Genomic DNA, 16,324 nt, shown 5'->3' with positions numbered 1-16,324 from the left:
ACATCCACCAGTTCCCCTTTATCCACAGCACATGTTACTCCCTCAAAGAACTCCAATAAGTTGGTTAAACTTGATTTCCCTTGCACAAAACCATATTGACTCTACCTCATGACCTTGAGCTTATCCAAGTGCCCTGCTGTAACTTCTTTAATAATAGCATCTAACATTTTCCCTATGACAGGTGTTAAGCTAACTGACCTGTAGTTTCCCACTTTCTGTCTCCCTCCCTTTTTGGAATAACAGAGTTACAGTTGCTATCTTCCAATCTACTGGGACCTTCCCCAAATCTAGGGAGTTTTGGAAAATTAAAACCAATACACCAACTATCTCACTAGACACTTCTTTTAAGACCCTAGGATGGAGTCCATCAAGACCCAGACTCTTGTCAGCCTGCAGCTCCAACAATTTACTCAGTACCACTTCTCTGGTGACTGTAATTGTCCTGACTTCCTTCTCCACTTCCATTTCCTGGTTTATAAGTGCTTCTGGGATGTTAGTTGCATTCTCTATAGTAAAAACTGATGCAAAATACCTGTTCAATCCATCTGCCATCTCCTTGTTTTCCATTATCAATTCTCCAGACTCATTTTCTATAGGACCAATGCTCACTTTGTTAACTCTTTTTAAATGTTTATAAATACTCTTACTATCTATTTTTATATTTCTGGCTAGCTTTCTCTCATACTCTTAATTTTTCCCTCCTTATTAGTCTTTTAGTCGTTCTTTGTCTTTTATATTCTGCCCAATCTTCTGGCCTTCCATCTGCCTTTGCACAATTATATGCTTTTTCTTTAAGTTTGATACTATCTTTAACCTTTGTAGTTAACCACGGATGGTGTGTGTCCGCCCCTTGGACTTTTTCTTACTTGTTGGAATCTATCTATTCTGTGCATTCTGAAATATCCTGTTAAATATGACCCACTGCATCTCTATTGACCTGAGGCTGATCCTCTGTCTCAAAGCCCTACTCCTGCTCTCTCCCCATACCCCTTGATACCTTTAGAGTCCAGAAATCTATCTGGTTTCTCCTAAATATATTCAGTGACTTGGCCTCTGTGGTAGAGAATTCCACAGGTTCACCGCACTCTCATTGAAAGAGCTTCTCCTCACCTCGATCCTAAATGGCCTACCCCGTATCCTGAGACTGTGACCACTTGTTCTCTTTCCTCCCCTAAGATGCTTCCTTAAACCTCTCCCTTTGAACAATATTTTTTGGCACCGAATGTCCTAATGTCTCTTTCTCTGGCTCATTGTCCATTATTCTCCAAGAAGTTTCTTGTGAAATGCTTTGGGGTGTTTTACTGCAGTAAAGATCTTTATGACTGTGAGCTGCTGTTGCTATACTGCAGCCCAGATTGCTGAAATGTGCTGTTTCTACCAGGTGACCTATCGCATTAAATGGAAAGGGGCCGAGGGCATCGTTGGAGCCAGTGTGAACTTTGTTGTTATTGATGTCCCTTTGTCCACCACCAAGATCCAGCAGACGTTTCACACTTTCTTCGTCAGGGTAAGTTCCCGAGCCAACTCATCCAGAAATCAAAATGTAAAGAGTGACAAATTGCTTCAGAACAGTGGGGGACACTGTAGAGGGGTCTCCTAGTTATTAGTGAGGGACCGTGTAGAGGAGCATCCTAGTTATTAGTGAGGTACTGCATAGAGGGGTCTCCTAGTTATTAGTGAGTTAGTGTTGAGGAGTGTCCTAGTTATTAGTGAGGGACTGAATAGAGGGATCTCCTAGTTATTACAGTGAGGGACAGTGTGGAGGGGTCTCATGGTTATTACAGTGACTGACCATGTAGAGGGGTCTCCTAGTTATTACAGTGAGGGACTGTGTAGAGGGGTCTCCTAGTTTTTACAGTGATGGACCGTGTAGAGGGGCCTCCTAGTTATTACAGTGAGGGACTGTGTAGAGGGGTCTCCTAGTTATTACAGTGAGGGACAGTGTGAAGGGGTCTCCAAGTTATTACAGTGGGGTACTGTTTAGAGGGGTCTCCTAATTATTACAGTGAGGGACTGCGTAGAGGAGTCTCCTAGTTATTACAGTGAGGGACACTGTAGTGGGGCCTCCCAGTTATTACTGACTGACCGTGTAGAGGGGTCTCCTACTTATTACAGTGAGAGACTGTTTAGAAGGGTCTCCTAGTTATTACAGTGATGGACCGTGTAGAGGGGTCTCCTAGTTATTACAGTGAGGGACAGTGGAGAGGGGTCTTCCAGTTATTAGTGAGGGGCAATGCAGAGGGGTATCCCAGTTATTATAGGGAGGAACAGTGTAGAGGGGTCTCCCAGTTATTACAGTGAGTGACAGTGTAGAGAGAACTCCCAGTTATTAGTGAGTGACAGTGTAGAGGGGTCTCCCAGTTATTACAGTGAGTGACAATGTAGAGGGGTTTCTTAGTAATTTCAGTGAAGGACAGCGTAGGGGGTTCATCTAGCTATTATTGTCCGTGTAGAGGGATCTCCCAGTTATTATAGTGAGGAGCAGTGTAGAGGGGCCTCCCAAGTTATTAGCATGGGACAGCGTAGAGGGGTCTCCTAGTTATTACAGTTAGTGACACTGTAGAGCGGTCTCTGAGTTATTACAGGGAGGGACAGTGTGGAGGGGTCTCCCAAGTTATTAGTCAGGGACAGTGTAGAATAGCCTTCTAGTTGTTGCAGTGATGCACTGTGTACAGTTGTCTCAAGTTATATTACAGTGAGGTCATGTGTACACGGGTCTCCTGTTATATCACAGTGAGGGACAGTACACAGGATTCTGCTGTTACAGTACAGTACGGTTCACTCTGCCAGGGTCCCCTGTTATATTACAGTGAGGTCATGTGTACCGGGGTCTCCTGTTTTGGTACATTGCTGTTCATTTTGCCTGGGTCTCCTGTTACATTATATTGAGGGACATTGCATAAGCACCTGCTGTTACAATACAGTGAGGAACAGCCTGCATGGGGCTCCTGTTGCAGCACACAGCAGTACAGTCTGCACCGGTCTCATGTTATGATGCAGAGAGGAACATAGCAATGAACTCCCATTACAATACAGTGCGGGACCTTCTACATGGTTCACATTATGGTACATTGAGGTATATTGTTCAGGGGTCTCCTGTTATAGTACAGTGTACAGGGATCTCCTGTTATAGTACAGTGTACAGGAATTTCCTGTTATAGTACAGTGATGGACACCTTACATGGATCTCCTGTTACAGTAGTGAGGTACAGGGCATAAGAGACTCCCATTGCAGTAGTGAGGAGCAATCTGCATGGATCTCCTGTGACAATTCAGTATGGGAAAGTCTACATGGCTGACCTAGAAATATAGAAACTAGGAGCAGGAGGAGGCCATTCGGCCCTTCGAGCCTGCTCCGCCATTCATTATGATCATGGCTGATCATCCAACTCAATAACCTGCTCCCGCTTTCTCCCTGTACCCTTTGATCCCTTTCACCCCAAGAGCTATATCTAACTCCTTCTTGAAAGCATACAATGTTTTGGCCTCAACTACTTTCTGTGGTAACGAAATCCACAGGCTCACCTCTCTCTGGGTGAAGAAATTTCTCCTCATCTCAGTCTTAAATGGTCTACCCCATATATTCAGACTGTTAACCCTGGTTCTGGACTCCCCCACCACCTGGAACATCCTTCCTGCAGCTACCCTGTCTGGTCCTGTTAGAATTTTATAGTCTTCTATGAGATCCCCCCTCATTTCTTCTGAACTCCAGAGACTATAATCCTAACTGAATCAATCTCTCCCCATATGTCAGTCCCACCATCCCAGGAATCAGTCGGGTAAACCTTCACTGCACTCCCTCTATAGCAAGAACATTCTTCCTCAGATAAGGAGACCAAAACTGCACACAATATTCCAGGTGTGGTCTCACCAAGGCCCTGTATAATTGCAGCAAGACATCCCTGCTCCTGTACTCGAATCCTCTGGCTATGAAGGTCAACATACCATTTGCCTTCTTTACCGCCTGCTGTACCTGCATGCTTACCTTCAGCAACTGGTGTACGAGGACACCCAGGTCTTGTTATGCATTCCCCTCTCTCAATTTATAGCCATTCAGATAATAATCTGCCTTCCTGTTTTTGCTACCAAAATGGATAACCTCATAATTACCCACAAAATACTGCATCTGCCATGCATTTGCCCACTCACTCAGCTTGTCCAAATCACACTGAAGCATCTCTGCATCCTCCTCATAGCTCCCCCTCCCACCCAGCTTTGTGTCATCTGCAAATTTGGAGATATTATATTTAATTTCCTCATATAAATCAATAATATCATGTTTGAGTACAGGGAGGTATGGGTTACAAGAGTGTACTGTTACAGCACAAGTGAGGTAAACTGAACAGGGGTCTGTCTTACGTTGCAGTACAGTGAGAAACAGTCCGCATGGGTCTCCTGTTATAGTACAGTGAGAAACAGTCTGCTTGGGTCTCCTGTTATAGTACGGTGAGAAACAGTCTGCATGGGTCTCCTGTTATAATAGTGAGGAACAGTCCGCGTGGGTCTCCTGTTATAGTACAGTGAGAAACAGTCTGCATGGGTCTCCTGTTATAATACAGTGAGGAACAGTCTGCATGGGTCTCCTGTTATAGTACAGTGAGTGGCAGTCTGCATGGGTCTCCTGTTATAATACAGCGAGGAACAGTCTGCATGGGTCTCCTGTTATAATACAGTGAGAAACAGTCTGCATGGGTCTCCTGTTATAGTACAGTGAGTGACAGTCTGCATGGGTCTCCTGTTATAGTACAGTGAGTGACAGTCTGCGTGGGTCTCCTGTTATAGTATAGTGAGTGACAGTCTGCGTGGGTCTCCTGTTATAGTACAGTGAGTGACAGTCTGCATGGGTCTCCTGTTATAGTACAGTGAGGAACAGTCTGCGTGGGTCTCCTGTTATAGTACAGTGAGGAACAATCTGCGTGGGTCTCCTGTTATAGTACAGTGAGAAACAGTCTGCATGGGTCTCCTGTTATAATACAGTGAGAAACAGTCTGCATGGGTCTCCTGTTATAATACAGTGAGAAACAGTCTGCATGGGTCTCCTGTTATAATACAGTGAGGAACAGTCTGCATGGGTCTCCTGTTATAATACAGTGAGAAACAGTCTGCATGGGTCTCCACCCTTCTGAAGAAACTCTCGAAGGTCTCAAAGCTCTGAAGAAGAGTCATATGGACTTCAAACATTAACTCTTGTTTCTCTCTCCACAGATGCTGTTAGATCTGCTGAGTATTTCCAGCATGTTCTGTTTTAGTTTCAGATTTCCAGCAGCCACAGTATTTTGCTTTTATCTTAAGGCTCAGACATGATTTGATAGAGTTATTCAAAATCATGAGGAGTCTGGGCAGAACAGATGGGGAGAAATTATTCTCATTGGTTGAAGGATCGAGAATGTGAGGGCACAAGTTTAAAATGATTGGCAAAAGAAGCAATGGAGATGCGAGGAAAACCTTTTCACACAGCGAGTAGTTAGGATCTGGAATACACTGCTGGAGAGTGTGGGGGAGACATTTCAATCGAAGCATGCAAAAGGGAATTAGACTGTTATCTGAACAGAAATAATGTGCAGGATTATGAGGTGGAGGAATGGCATTAGGTTAATAGCTCATTCGGAGAGCTGGTGCAGACACAGAGCTTCCTCTTGTACTGCAACAATTCTGTAATTCTGTACTGCAGTGAGGAACAGTCAGTATGGGTCTCCCATTACAGTATACTGAGGTATAGTCTGAACGGGTCTCCCATTACAGTATACTGAGGTATAGTCTGAACGGGTCTCCCATTACAGTATACTGAGGTATTGTCTGAACGGGTCTCCCATTACAGTATACTGAGGTATAGTCTGAACGGGTCTCCCATTACAGTATACTAAGGTATGGTCTGAATGGGTCTCCTGTTACAGTGCAGTGAGGAATAGTCTGAACGGGTCTCCCATTACAGTATACTGAGGTATAGTCTGAACGGGTCTCCCATTACAGTATACTGAGGAATAGTCTGAACGGGTCTCCCATTACAGTATACTAAGGTATAGTCTGAATGGGTCTCCCATTACAGTATACTGAGGTATAGTCTGAACTGGTCTCCTGTTACAGTACAGTGAGGAATAGTCTGAACGGGTCCCCCATTACAGTATATTGAGGTATAGTCTGAATGGATCTCCCGTTACAGAATACTGAGGTATAGACTGAACGGGTCTCCTGTTAAAGTATACTGAGGTATAGTCTGAACGGGTCTCCCATTACAGTATACTGGGGTATAGTCTCAAAGGGTCCCCCATTACAGTATACTGAGGTATAATCTGAACGGGTCTCCCGTTACAGTATACTGAGGTATAGTCTGAATGGGTCTCCCATTACAGTATACTGAAGTATAGTCTGAATGGGTCTCCTGTTACAGTACAGTGAGGAATAGTCTGGACGGGTCTCCCATTACAGTATACTGAGGTATAGTCTGAACGGGTCTCCCATTACACTATAATGAGGTATAGTCTGAACGGGTCTCCCATTACACTATACTGAGGTATAGTCTGAACGGATCTCCTGTTACAGTACAGTGAGGAATAGTCTGGACGGGTCTCCCATTACAGTATACTGAGGTATAGTCTGAACGGGTCTCCCATTACACTATACTGAGGTATAGTCTGAATGGGTCTCCCATTACAGTATACTGAGTATAGTCTGAACGGGTCTCCTGTTACAGTACAGTGAGGAGTAGTCTGAACAGGTCTCCCATTACAGTATACTGAGGTATAGTCTGAACGGGTCTCCCATTACACTATACTGAGGTATAGTCTGAACGGGTCTCCTGTTACAGTACAGTGAGGAGTAGTCTGAACGGGTCTCCCATTACAGTATACTGAGGTATAGTCTGAACGGGTCTCCCATTACACTATACTGAGGTATAGTCTGAACGGGTCTCCCATTACACTATACTGAGGTATAGTCTGAACGGGTCTTCAGTTACAGTGCAGTGGGGAACAGTCTGCACAGGTTTCCTGTTACAGTGCAGTGTGGTACAGTCTTACACTGTTGGCATATTACAGATCCGTGCTGTTACAGCTCAGTGCTGGCGGTATTACAGATCCATGCTGTTACAGTTCAGTGCTGGTGGTATTACTGATCCGTGCTGTTACAGTTCAGTGCTGGTGGTATTACAGATCCGTGCTGTCACAGTTCAGTGCTGGTGGTATTATTGATCCATGCTGTTACAATTCAGTGCTGGTGGTATTACAGATCCGTGCTGTCACAGTTCAGTGCTGGTGGTATTACAGATCCATGCTGTTACAGCTCAGTGCTGGCGGTATTACAGATCTGTGCTGTCACAGTTCAGTGCTGGTGGTATTATTGATCCATGCTGTTACAGTTCAGTGCTGGTGGTATTACAGATCCGTGCTGTCACAGTTCAGTGCTGGTGGTATTACAGATCCATGCTGTTACAGCTCAGTGCTGGCGGTATTACAGATCCATGCTGTTACAGTTCAGTGCTGGTGGTATTATTGATCCATGCTGTTACAATTCAGTGCTGGTGGTATTACAGATCCGTGCTGTCACAGTTCAGTGCTGGTGGTATTACAGATCCATGCTGTTACAGTTCAGTGCTGGTGGTATTACAGATCCGTGCTGTCACAGTTCAGTGCTGGTGGTATTATTGATCCATGCTGTTACAGTTCAGTGCTGGTGGTATTACAGATCCGTGCTGTCACAGTTCAGTGCTGGTGGTATTACAGATCCATGCTGTTACAGCTCAGTGCTGGCGGTATTACAGATCCATGCTGTTACAGTTCAGTGCTGGTGGTATTACTGATCCGTGCTGTTACAGTTCAGTGCTGGTGGTATTACAGATCCGTGCTGTCACAGTTCAGTGCTGGTGGTATTACAGATCCATGCTGTTACAGTTCAGTGCTGGTGGTATTACAGATCCATGCTGTTACAGTTCAGTGCTGGCAGTGTTGCAGATCCATGCTGTTACAGTTCAGTGCTGGTGGTATTATTGATCCATGCTGTTACTGTTCAGTGCTGGTGGTATTACCGATCCATGCTGTTACAGTTCAGTGCTGGTGGTATTACCGATCCATGGTGTTACAGTTCAGTGCTGGTGGTATTACAGATCCATGCTGTTACAGTTCAGTGCTAGCAGTATTACAGATCCGTGCTGTTACAGTTCAGTGCTGGCAGTATTACAGATCCGTGCTGTTACAGTTCAGTGCTGGTGGTATTACTGATCCATGCTGTTACATTACAGTGCTGGCGGTATTACAGATCCATGCTGTTACAGCTCAGTGCTGGCAGTATTACAGATCCATGCTGTTACAGTACAGTGCTGGCGGTATTACAGATCCATGCTGTTACAGCTCAGTGTTGGCGGTATTACAGATCCATGCTGTTACAGTACAGTGCTGGCAGTATTACAGATCCGTGCTGTTACATTTTGCTTGGTTTAATCCTGAGTAGTATCTGGCAGACCTGGGCAGATGTAATTTGCCATGGGGCTGAACTGTCATGTTTTCCATTTGTGTTCAGGGCCCAGCCAATGGTACAGCCAAGAGACGGAGTGGGAATCCCGGATACCTGAGAGGGAAACCCATTCTGGCCTTTAACGGTGAAGCAGCTGCATATCCTTTAACATTCTGCGGGGCTGAGGACTGGAAAATGCTGGAGTTAAGATTCCTGCTATTGGCAGTGTGGAGCCACTAGGCACTGGACAGGGCCAGTTCTCACTATCCTCTGGGCACTAGGCTGGTCCAGTTCTCATTGTATCGACTGGGGACTGGGCTGGTCCAGTTCTCACTGTATCGACTGGGGACTGGGCTGGTCCAGTTCTCACTGTATCGACTGGGGACTGGGCTGGTCCAGTTCTCACTGTCTCGACTGGGGACTGGGCTGGTCCAGTTCTTACTGTATCGACTGGGGACTGGGCTGGTCCAGTTCTCACTGTATCGACTGGAGACTGGGCTGGTCCAGTTCTCACTGTATCGACTGGGGACTGGGCTGGTCCAGTTCTCACTGTATCGACTGGGGACTGGGCTGGTCCAGTTCTCATTGTATCGACTGGGGACTGGGCTGGTCCAGTTCTCACTGTATCGACTGGGGACTGGGCTGGTCCAGTTCTCACTGTATCGACTGGGGACTGGGCTGGTCCAGTTCTCACTGTCTCGACTGGGGACTGGGCTGGTCCAGTTCTCACTGTATCGACTGGGGACTGGGCTGGTCCAGTTCTCATTGTATCGACTGGGGACTGGGCTGGTCCAGTTCTCACTGTATCGACTGGGGACTGGGCTGGTCCAGTTCTCACTGTATCGACTGGGGACTGGGCTGGTCCAGTTCTCACTGTATCGACTGGGGACTGGGCTGGTCCAGTTCTCACTGTCTCGACTGGGGACTGGGCTGGTCCAGTTCTCACTGTCTCGACTGGGGACTGGGCTGGTCCAGTTCTCAAACAAAAACAGAATTACCTGGAAAAACTCAGCAGGTCTGGCAGCATCGGCGGAGAAGAAAAGAGTTGACGTTTCGAGTCCTCATGACCCTTCAGGGACTGGGCTGGTCCAGTTCCCACTTAACTCCCTGGGGACTGAATATTGGGATGCGTCTGTTCTCTCTGTATTCCCTGGGGACCGGCCACTGGGCTGGTCCAGTTCTTGCTGTATCCCCTGGGGACTGGCCACTGGGCTTGGCCAGTTCTTAGTGTAACCCCTTGGGGACTGGATACTGGGCTGAGCCAGTTCTAACTGTTTCCCTTCTGTCTGGAATTTGTTACCACAGAAAGCAGTTGAGACCAAAACATTGTATGCTTTCAAGAACGAGTTAGATATAGCTCTTGGGGCGAAAGGGTTCAAAGGATATGGGGAGAAAGCGGGAGCAGGCTATTGAGTTGGATGATCAGCCATGATCATAATGAATGGTGGAGCAGGCTCGAAGGGCCGAATGGCCTCCTCCTGCTACTAGTTTCTATGTTCCTATGTCTGGACGCTGGGCTGCAGCAGTTCTCACTTTATCCCCTGGGGGTGGACATTGGGCTGGATCAGTTCTCATTTTATCCCCTGGGGGCTGGACACTGTGTTGGGTTGACAGAGAGGAGACTGGGCTGTTGCCAAGTTGTGAACTGTGTCCACGCTACCTCAGTTCCTCTGAGCCAGTGAGGGTTGTGCATTGTGCATCCTCTTGTCAATGAGGAGCGAGGCGATTGGTAGGTTTGAATACTCTTTGAGGATCCTTGACCATTTATTGCACTAGCCTGACTGTCCTGAAGAGCACTGGCGATGGATCCTGTTCTCAGCTGGATAGGAGCCCCGTACTGTTCCAGCACCAAATGAGGTCTGGCTGTTTCTACAGGTGAGAGCTCAGGCATTGGTGTTCACTCCCTCCTCTCAGAATCAAACTCTTGTCCTACATTCTTGCAAACTACCACCCAGTACCTAACCTCTCTTTCCTCTTCAAAATCCTCGAACATTTTGTTGCCTCGCAAATCTACGTTCATCTTTCTCGGAGCTCCAAACGTGAAACCCTCCAGTCAGGTTTCCATGCCTGCCGCCGCACCAAACCAATCAGTCGCAAATGACATCCCATGTGACAAAGGTAAAGGACCCCCCCCCCCACCTTGTCCTTGTTGACCTTTCTGCAGCCTTTGACCTGTTTGACCACACCATCCTCCAACGATTCTCCACTATCACCCAGCTGGGTCAGACTGTATTCGCCCGGTTCCATTCTTAACTAATCGTAGCCAGATCGTGTTTTTCTTGTCCCACTCGCACACCGTTACCAACTCTGCCCTATCTGCCCTCCCTCATCCCTCTGCCACTCCGGCTCTCCACCTCTCCTTCGGGATGCCCCTTAAAGCTACCTCTCTGAACAAGTTTCTGGTCACTTCACCTCATGTCACCTTGTGCAATCCGCTGTCAGATTTTGCCGCGTTACGCTCCTGGTGTTGCCCGTTGCATCTTGGGATGATTCACGACATGAAAAGCACAATGTAAATGCAAGTTGGTGGTGTTTAGAAACATTGGAATAGAGGAGGCCATTCAGCCTCTTGAACCTGTCCCAGCCACCCAGGTAGCCCATGGCTGACGTATATCGCAACACCGTCTCTCTGCTTGTGTTCCATAACCCTTAAAACCCTGACCTATGGGGAAAAAAAATCGATCTGTCTTAGCTTTGAAATGTTCAGTTGTACCCCAGTCACAACAGCTTTGTTTTTGAGGGGGGAGGTAGTTGTGGATTTCCATTACCCTCTTGTGTGAAGAAGCATCTGCTGACTTCAGCTCAAATCACCCAGCCGTAATTTTAAGGTTCTGCCCCTTTGTTCTGGAACCCCTCATCAGAGGAAAGAGTTTCTCTCTATTTCCCCTGTCACATCCTTTAATCATCACAAATACCTCAATTGGAATGTCCCTTGACCTTCTGTAATCGATGCTGATACAAGTCTTGTCTGTGCATTGTGATTCTTTTCGATAGTATTCTGGCAGATTTTTCCCCCTCCATGGGCTAATGTGTCCTTTTTGAGGAGCGGGGCTGCAGCCTCAGGGCAGGCTTGAACCAAAGCCCCACATGTGTTATTGTTATATGTCACTGCAGTCCTACGCCTACTTTGCTGACTCTTGACTGCCCCTATGAAGTGACCCAACGACACACAAGAACCATAGGACCATAGAAAAGTTACAGCACAGAAGGAGGCCATTCGGCCCATCTTGTCCATGCCAGCCCGAGGACACCCAGGTGCCCTTTCTAATCCCACCTTCCTGCTCTCGGCCCATAGCCTTTTAGCTTACAGCACTTTAGGTTCAGATCCAGGTACTTTTTAAAAGAGTTGAAAGTTTCTGCCTCTACCACCAACTTGGGCAGCGAATTCCAAACACCCACTACCCTCTGGGTAAAAATGTTCTTCCTCTTGTTCCGCCTACACCTTCTGCCACTTATCCTGAATCGATGTCCCCTGTTCTAGAATTCTCCACCAAGGGAAACAATTTTATCCTGTCCGTTCTATCTATTCCCCTCATAATTTTGTACACCTCAGTCAAGTCACCCCTCAGCCTTCTTTGTCCTAAGGAAAATAACCCCAACCTGTCCAATCTCTCCTCGTAGCCACACTTTTCTAACCCTGGCAACATTCTTGTAAACCTCCTCTGCACTCTCTCCAGAGCTATTACATCCTTCCTGTGATGTGGTGACCAGAACTGCACACAATACTCTAGTTGTGGCCTCACCAGTGTTTTATACCACTCCAACCTTATATCCTTACTTTTATATTCTAAAGCTCTGCCAATCAAGAGGGCGCATTCCAAGAGGGCGGCACAACACCAGCTTTATGTGGTAACTGGAAGTGGGCAATAACTGTTGGCTTTGCCAGTGATGCCCATATCCTGAGAATGAATTAATAACAGTAATTCATAATAAATGAACTCCCCTCCCAACTCCCCAAAGCCTGTCTACCATCCACAAGGCACAAGTCCGGAGTGTGATGGAACACTCCCCACTTGCCTGGGTGAGTGCAGCTCCAACAACACACAAGGTCGACACCATCCAGGACAAAGCAGCCCCGCTTGATTGGCACCCCATCCACCAGCATTCACTCCCTCTGCCACCAATGCACAGTAGCAGGAGTGTGTGTACCATCTACAAGATGCACCGCAACAACTCACCAAGGCTCCTTTGACAGCACCTTCCAAACCCATGGCTTCTACCACCTAGAAGGACATTGGCATCAGACACACAAGAACGCCACCATTTGGACGTTCCCCTCCAAGCCACTCACAATCCTGACTTGGAAATATATCGGCCGTTCCTTCACTGTCACTGGGTCAAAATCCTGGAACTCCCTCCCTAACAGCCCTGTGGGTGTACCTTCACCACATGGACTACAACAGCAAAGAAGGCAGCTCAGCACCACCTTCTCAAGGACAAGTAGGGATGGGCAGTAAATGCTGGTCCAGTGTCGTCTGCAACCCATGAAAGAAAAAAAATTAACTGTTGGCAAATTGTTTCTGTTTCAATTTTCAGGTTCAGCCCTGGGCTGACATGCAGTAAACTCCAAACACACATCAACCTGCTCCTCCTGGGAAACAACCCCCCTGACTCCCTCGGCATCCTGGGGAACGCCAGCAGTAGAAATCTGGAGAGTCTGACCCGGATCATCAACCTTATGCCTGAGGCCTTGGTAAACTCCTCCGCCACCTCCCCCCACCATCCTCCACCCTCCAAATTCCCTAGTGATGCTTGTCCATTTGCCGGGTCATGGGGGAGGGAGAGGAGTAGATCATTCCCGGGAGTAAAAGCCTGGGGAAATGGGAAAAGGAGTGGATCAGTACTGAGGGGCGATGGGAAAAGGGTTGCATTAATCCTGGGGAGAGGGTCAAACAGTCAGATCATTCCCCAGGAGAAGAATTGGATCATTCCCAGAGAGAGGGGTAGAAAGGGCTGAATCATTCCCAGAGAAGGAGTTAGAAAGGGTTGGAGCATTCCCTGGGAGATGGGTCGGATTATTTCTGGGCAGGGATGAAGGGTTGGATCATTCTGAGGAGGAAGGGTGGGATCATTGCTGGAGAGGGAGAAGGGTCAGATCATTCCCGGGGGAGGATCGGATAATTCTGAGGAAGAGGGGAAGGGTTGGATCATTCCAGCGGGCAAACAGCTCATTCTCGGGGAGAAGAGTTGGACCATTGCCAGGCAGGGGGAAGGGTTGGATCATTCCCGGTTTTGGGGGGTGGGGGCGTGTGGGTATACAAGAAATGGTTGGAACATTGCCAGATCGATGAAGCAGGTGAGGGGTTGGCTCGTTCCTGGGATTAAGGGTCAGATCCTTTCTGGGGGACTGGGTGCCATACCATTCCCAGGAAATGGAAATAATAATGGGTTGGGCTATTCCCGAGAGAGAGATAATAATGAGCTGGGCTATTCTTGGGAGAGGGATCGTGATGGGTTGGCTATTCCTGGGAAAGGGATAGTGATGGGTTGGCTATTCCTGGGAGAGAGATAATGATGAGTTGGGCTACTACTGGGAGAGGGATATTGATTGGTTGGGCTACTCCTGGGAGAGGGATATTGATGGGTTGGGCTACTCCTGGGAGAAGGATATTGATGGGTTGGTTCATTCCTGGGAGAGGGATATTGATGGGTTGGTTCATTCCTGGGAGAGGGATATTGATGGGGTTGGGCTGTTCCCGGGAGAGGGATATTGATGGGGTTGGGCTATTCCCGGGAGAGGGATATTGATGGGGTTGGGCTACTCCTGGGAGAAGGATATTGATGGGGTTGGGCTACTCCCGGGAGAGGGATATTGATGGGTTGGGCTACTCCCGGGAGAGGGATAGTGATGGGTTGGGTCATTCCTGGGGGAAGGATAATGATAGATTGGGCTATTCCCAGGGAGCAGGTGGAAGAATCAAGATGTTTCTGGAGGAAGGAGAGAAGGATTGTGGCATTTCTAAAGACGAAAAGAATAAGGGAGAGAATGACTGGGTGTCCATGATGAGGAGGAGTTCAAAGAGAAGCCCTAAAGCCTCTGATGTTGATGTTGCCCCTACAACGGGGTTTTGAGCTTTCAGGCTTCCTCTCCTGACAGTGAGACTGTTGTTCTAAGGGCAGAGACCTGAGGGTCAAAGGGCCTAGCAGGGGCTGCCATATTTAAAGGGGCAGCTGAGAACAAAGCTACCATTCACGCGAGGTCTCGAGGGTGGAGCCTCGGGGATGAGTTCCCCTTCCAGTTGCCCTCATGCATAGTTTTGTTGCGCTGAGGTACTAACTGCACCGTTTCCCCTTTGCAGAACGTGACCTGTGAGACCAGTTGCAACCTGTCCAACATGCTAGAGATGCAGATCCTGTGGGCCATGCTGGGCCCCCTCGCCAATCCCCAGGCGGCATTGCTCGGGGCCCGCTTCCAGTACCAGAGGCAGGACGTGCAGGTAAATTCAGAAGCAGCTGAGTAATTGATGCTAAACCTTTAGAAATCAGTGGTTTAGCCCCAGCTAGGTAATTGTGTCCTGCTCTGGGCAGCACGCTTTAGAAAGCCTCGGAAAGGAGGCAAAGATTTACTCCAATGATACCAGGGATGAGAGCGTTCAGTTGTATGGAGGGACTAGAGAAGCTGCAGTTGTTTCCCTGAGAACAGAGAAGGTCAAGGGAGGATTTGAGAGAGTTGCTGTAAATTCTGAGCGGATTGGTTGGTGAAAATCAGGTAAACTTGTTTCCTCTGGAAGGGAGAGTCAATAACTAGAGGACACAGAGTTAAGGTAAATGGCAGGAGAACCAGTAACGAAATAGAGATTTTTATCCCCCAAAATATGATCTGGAGTCAATTTCCTGAAACTGATTCAGTTATGACTTGATTGCAAGGAGAAGAGGAGGGAAGTTTTATTGCAGCTGTACAGGGTCTTGGTTAGACCACAGCTGGAGCACTGTGTACAGTTTTGGTCTCCCTTTTTGAGAAACAGATATAACTGTGTTACAACCCTGTTCAGAGAAGGTTCACTCGACTCATTCCTGGGATGATAGACAAGGGAGTTGAGGGTTACAGGGGTGGGAGGGTGTGCGCAGCCAGGAAAGTGGAGTGGAGGTTACAACCGGATCAGCCGTGATCTTATTGAACGGCAGAGCAGGCTCAAAGGGCCAAGTGGCAGCCCCCTACTTCTAAGCCCTATGTTCCTAGAAGGGAATTGGATCATTCTTTCATGGGGTGTGGGCGTCTCTGGCTAGGCCAGCATTTATTGCCAATACCCAATTGCTCTTGAGAAGGTGGCCGTGAGTTGCCTTCTTGAACCGCAGCAGTCCGTGCGCTGTTGGTACCTACAAACAAACAGATTCGGAGCAGGAGTCGGCCACTTGGCCCCTCGAGCCTGCTGCACCATTCAATAAGATCATGGCTGATCTGAAAGTAACCTCAACCCCACATTCCTGCCTACCCCTGATAACCTTTCACCCCGCCTTGTTAATCAAGAGTCTATCTAGCTCTGCCTTAAATGTATTCAAAGACTTTGCTTCCACTGCCTTTTGAGGAGGAAAGTTCCAAAGAATTGCAACTCTGAGAGAAAAAATCTCTCCTCATCTCTGTCTTAAATGAACGACCCCTAATTTTTAAACAGTGGCCCCTGGTTCTAGATTCTCCCACAAGAGAAAACATCCTCTTCACATCCACCCCGTCAAGACCCCTCAGAATCTTAAAGGTTTCAATCAAGTCGCCTCTTACTCTACCAAATTCCAGTGGATACAAGCCTAACCTGTCCAGCCTTTCCTCCATAAGACAACCGGCCCATTCCTGGTATTACTCTAGTAAACCTTCTCTGAACTGCTACCGCATTTACTTCTTTCTTTAAATAAGGAGGCCAGTACTGTACAGAATACTCCAGAT

General features: G+C 47.6%; 1 protein-coding gene across 2 annotated transcripts in view; it reads left to right on the top strand.

Moving 5' to 3' along the window:
• Positions 1-16,324, top strand: part of LOC121271096 (tectonic-3-like) — an 80,798-nt gene that overhangs the window by 40,563 nt on the left and 23,911 nt on the right. For both annotated transcript variants that reach the window (XM_041176840.1, XM_041176839.1), the window contains 5 exons: positions 1,382-1,507; positions 8,512-8,603; positions 10,219-10,320; positions 12,982-13,138; positions 14,745-14,882. In XM_041176840.1, coding sequence (XP_041032774.1) covers positions 1,382-1,507; positions 8,512-8,603; positions 10,219-10,320; positions 12,982-13,138; positions 14,745-14,882 — 615 coding nt within the window. The remainder of the gene's footprint in view (positions 1-1,381; positions 1,508-8,511; positions 8,604-10,218; positions 10,321-12,981; positions 13,139-14,744; positions 14,883-16,324) is intronic.

The sequence above is a fragment of the Carcharodon carcharias genome, chromosome 29, assembly GCF_017639515.1.
Source record: "Carcharodon carcharias isolate sCarCar2 chromosome 29, sCarCar2.pri, whole genome shotgun sequence".
Taxonomy (NCBI): Eukaryota; Metazoa; Chordata; class Chondrichthyes; order Lamniformes; family Lamnidae; genus Carcharodon; species Carcharodon carcharias.
Note: the sequence above shows the minus strand (reverse complement) of the source record. Positions and strands in the feature narration are given on the sequence as shown.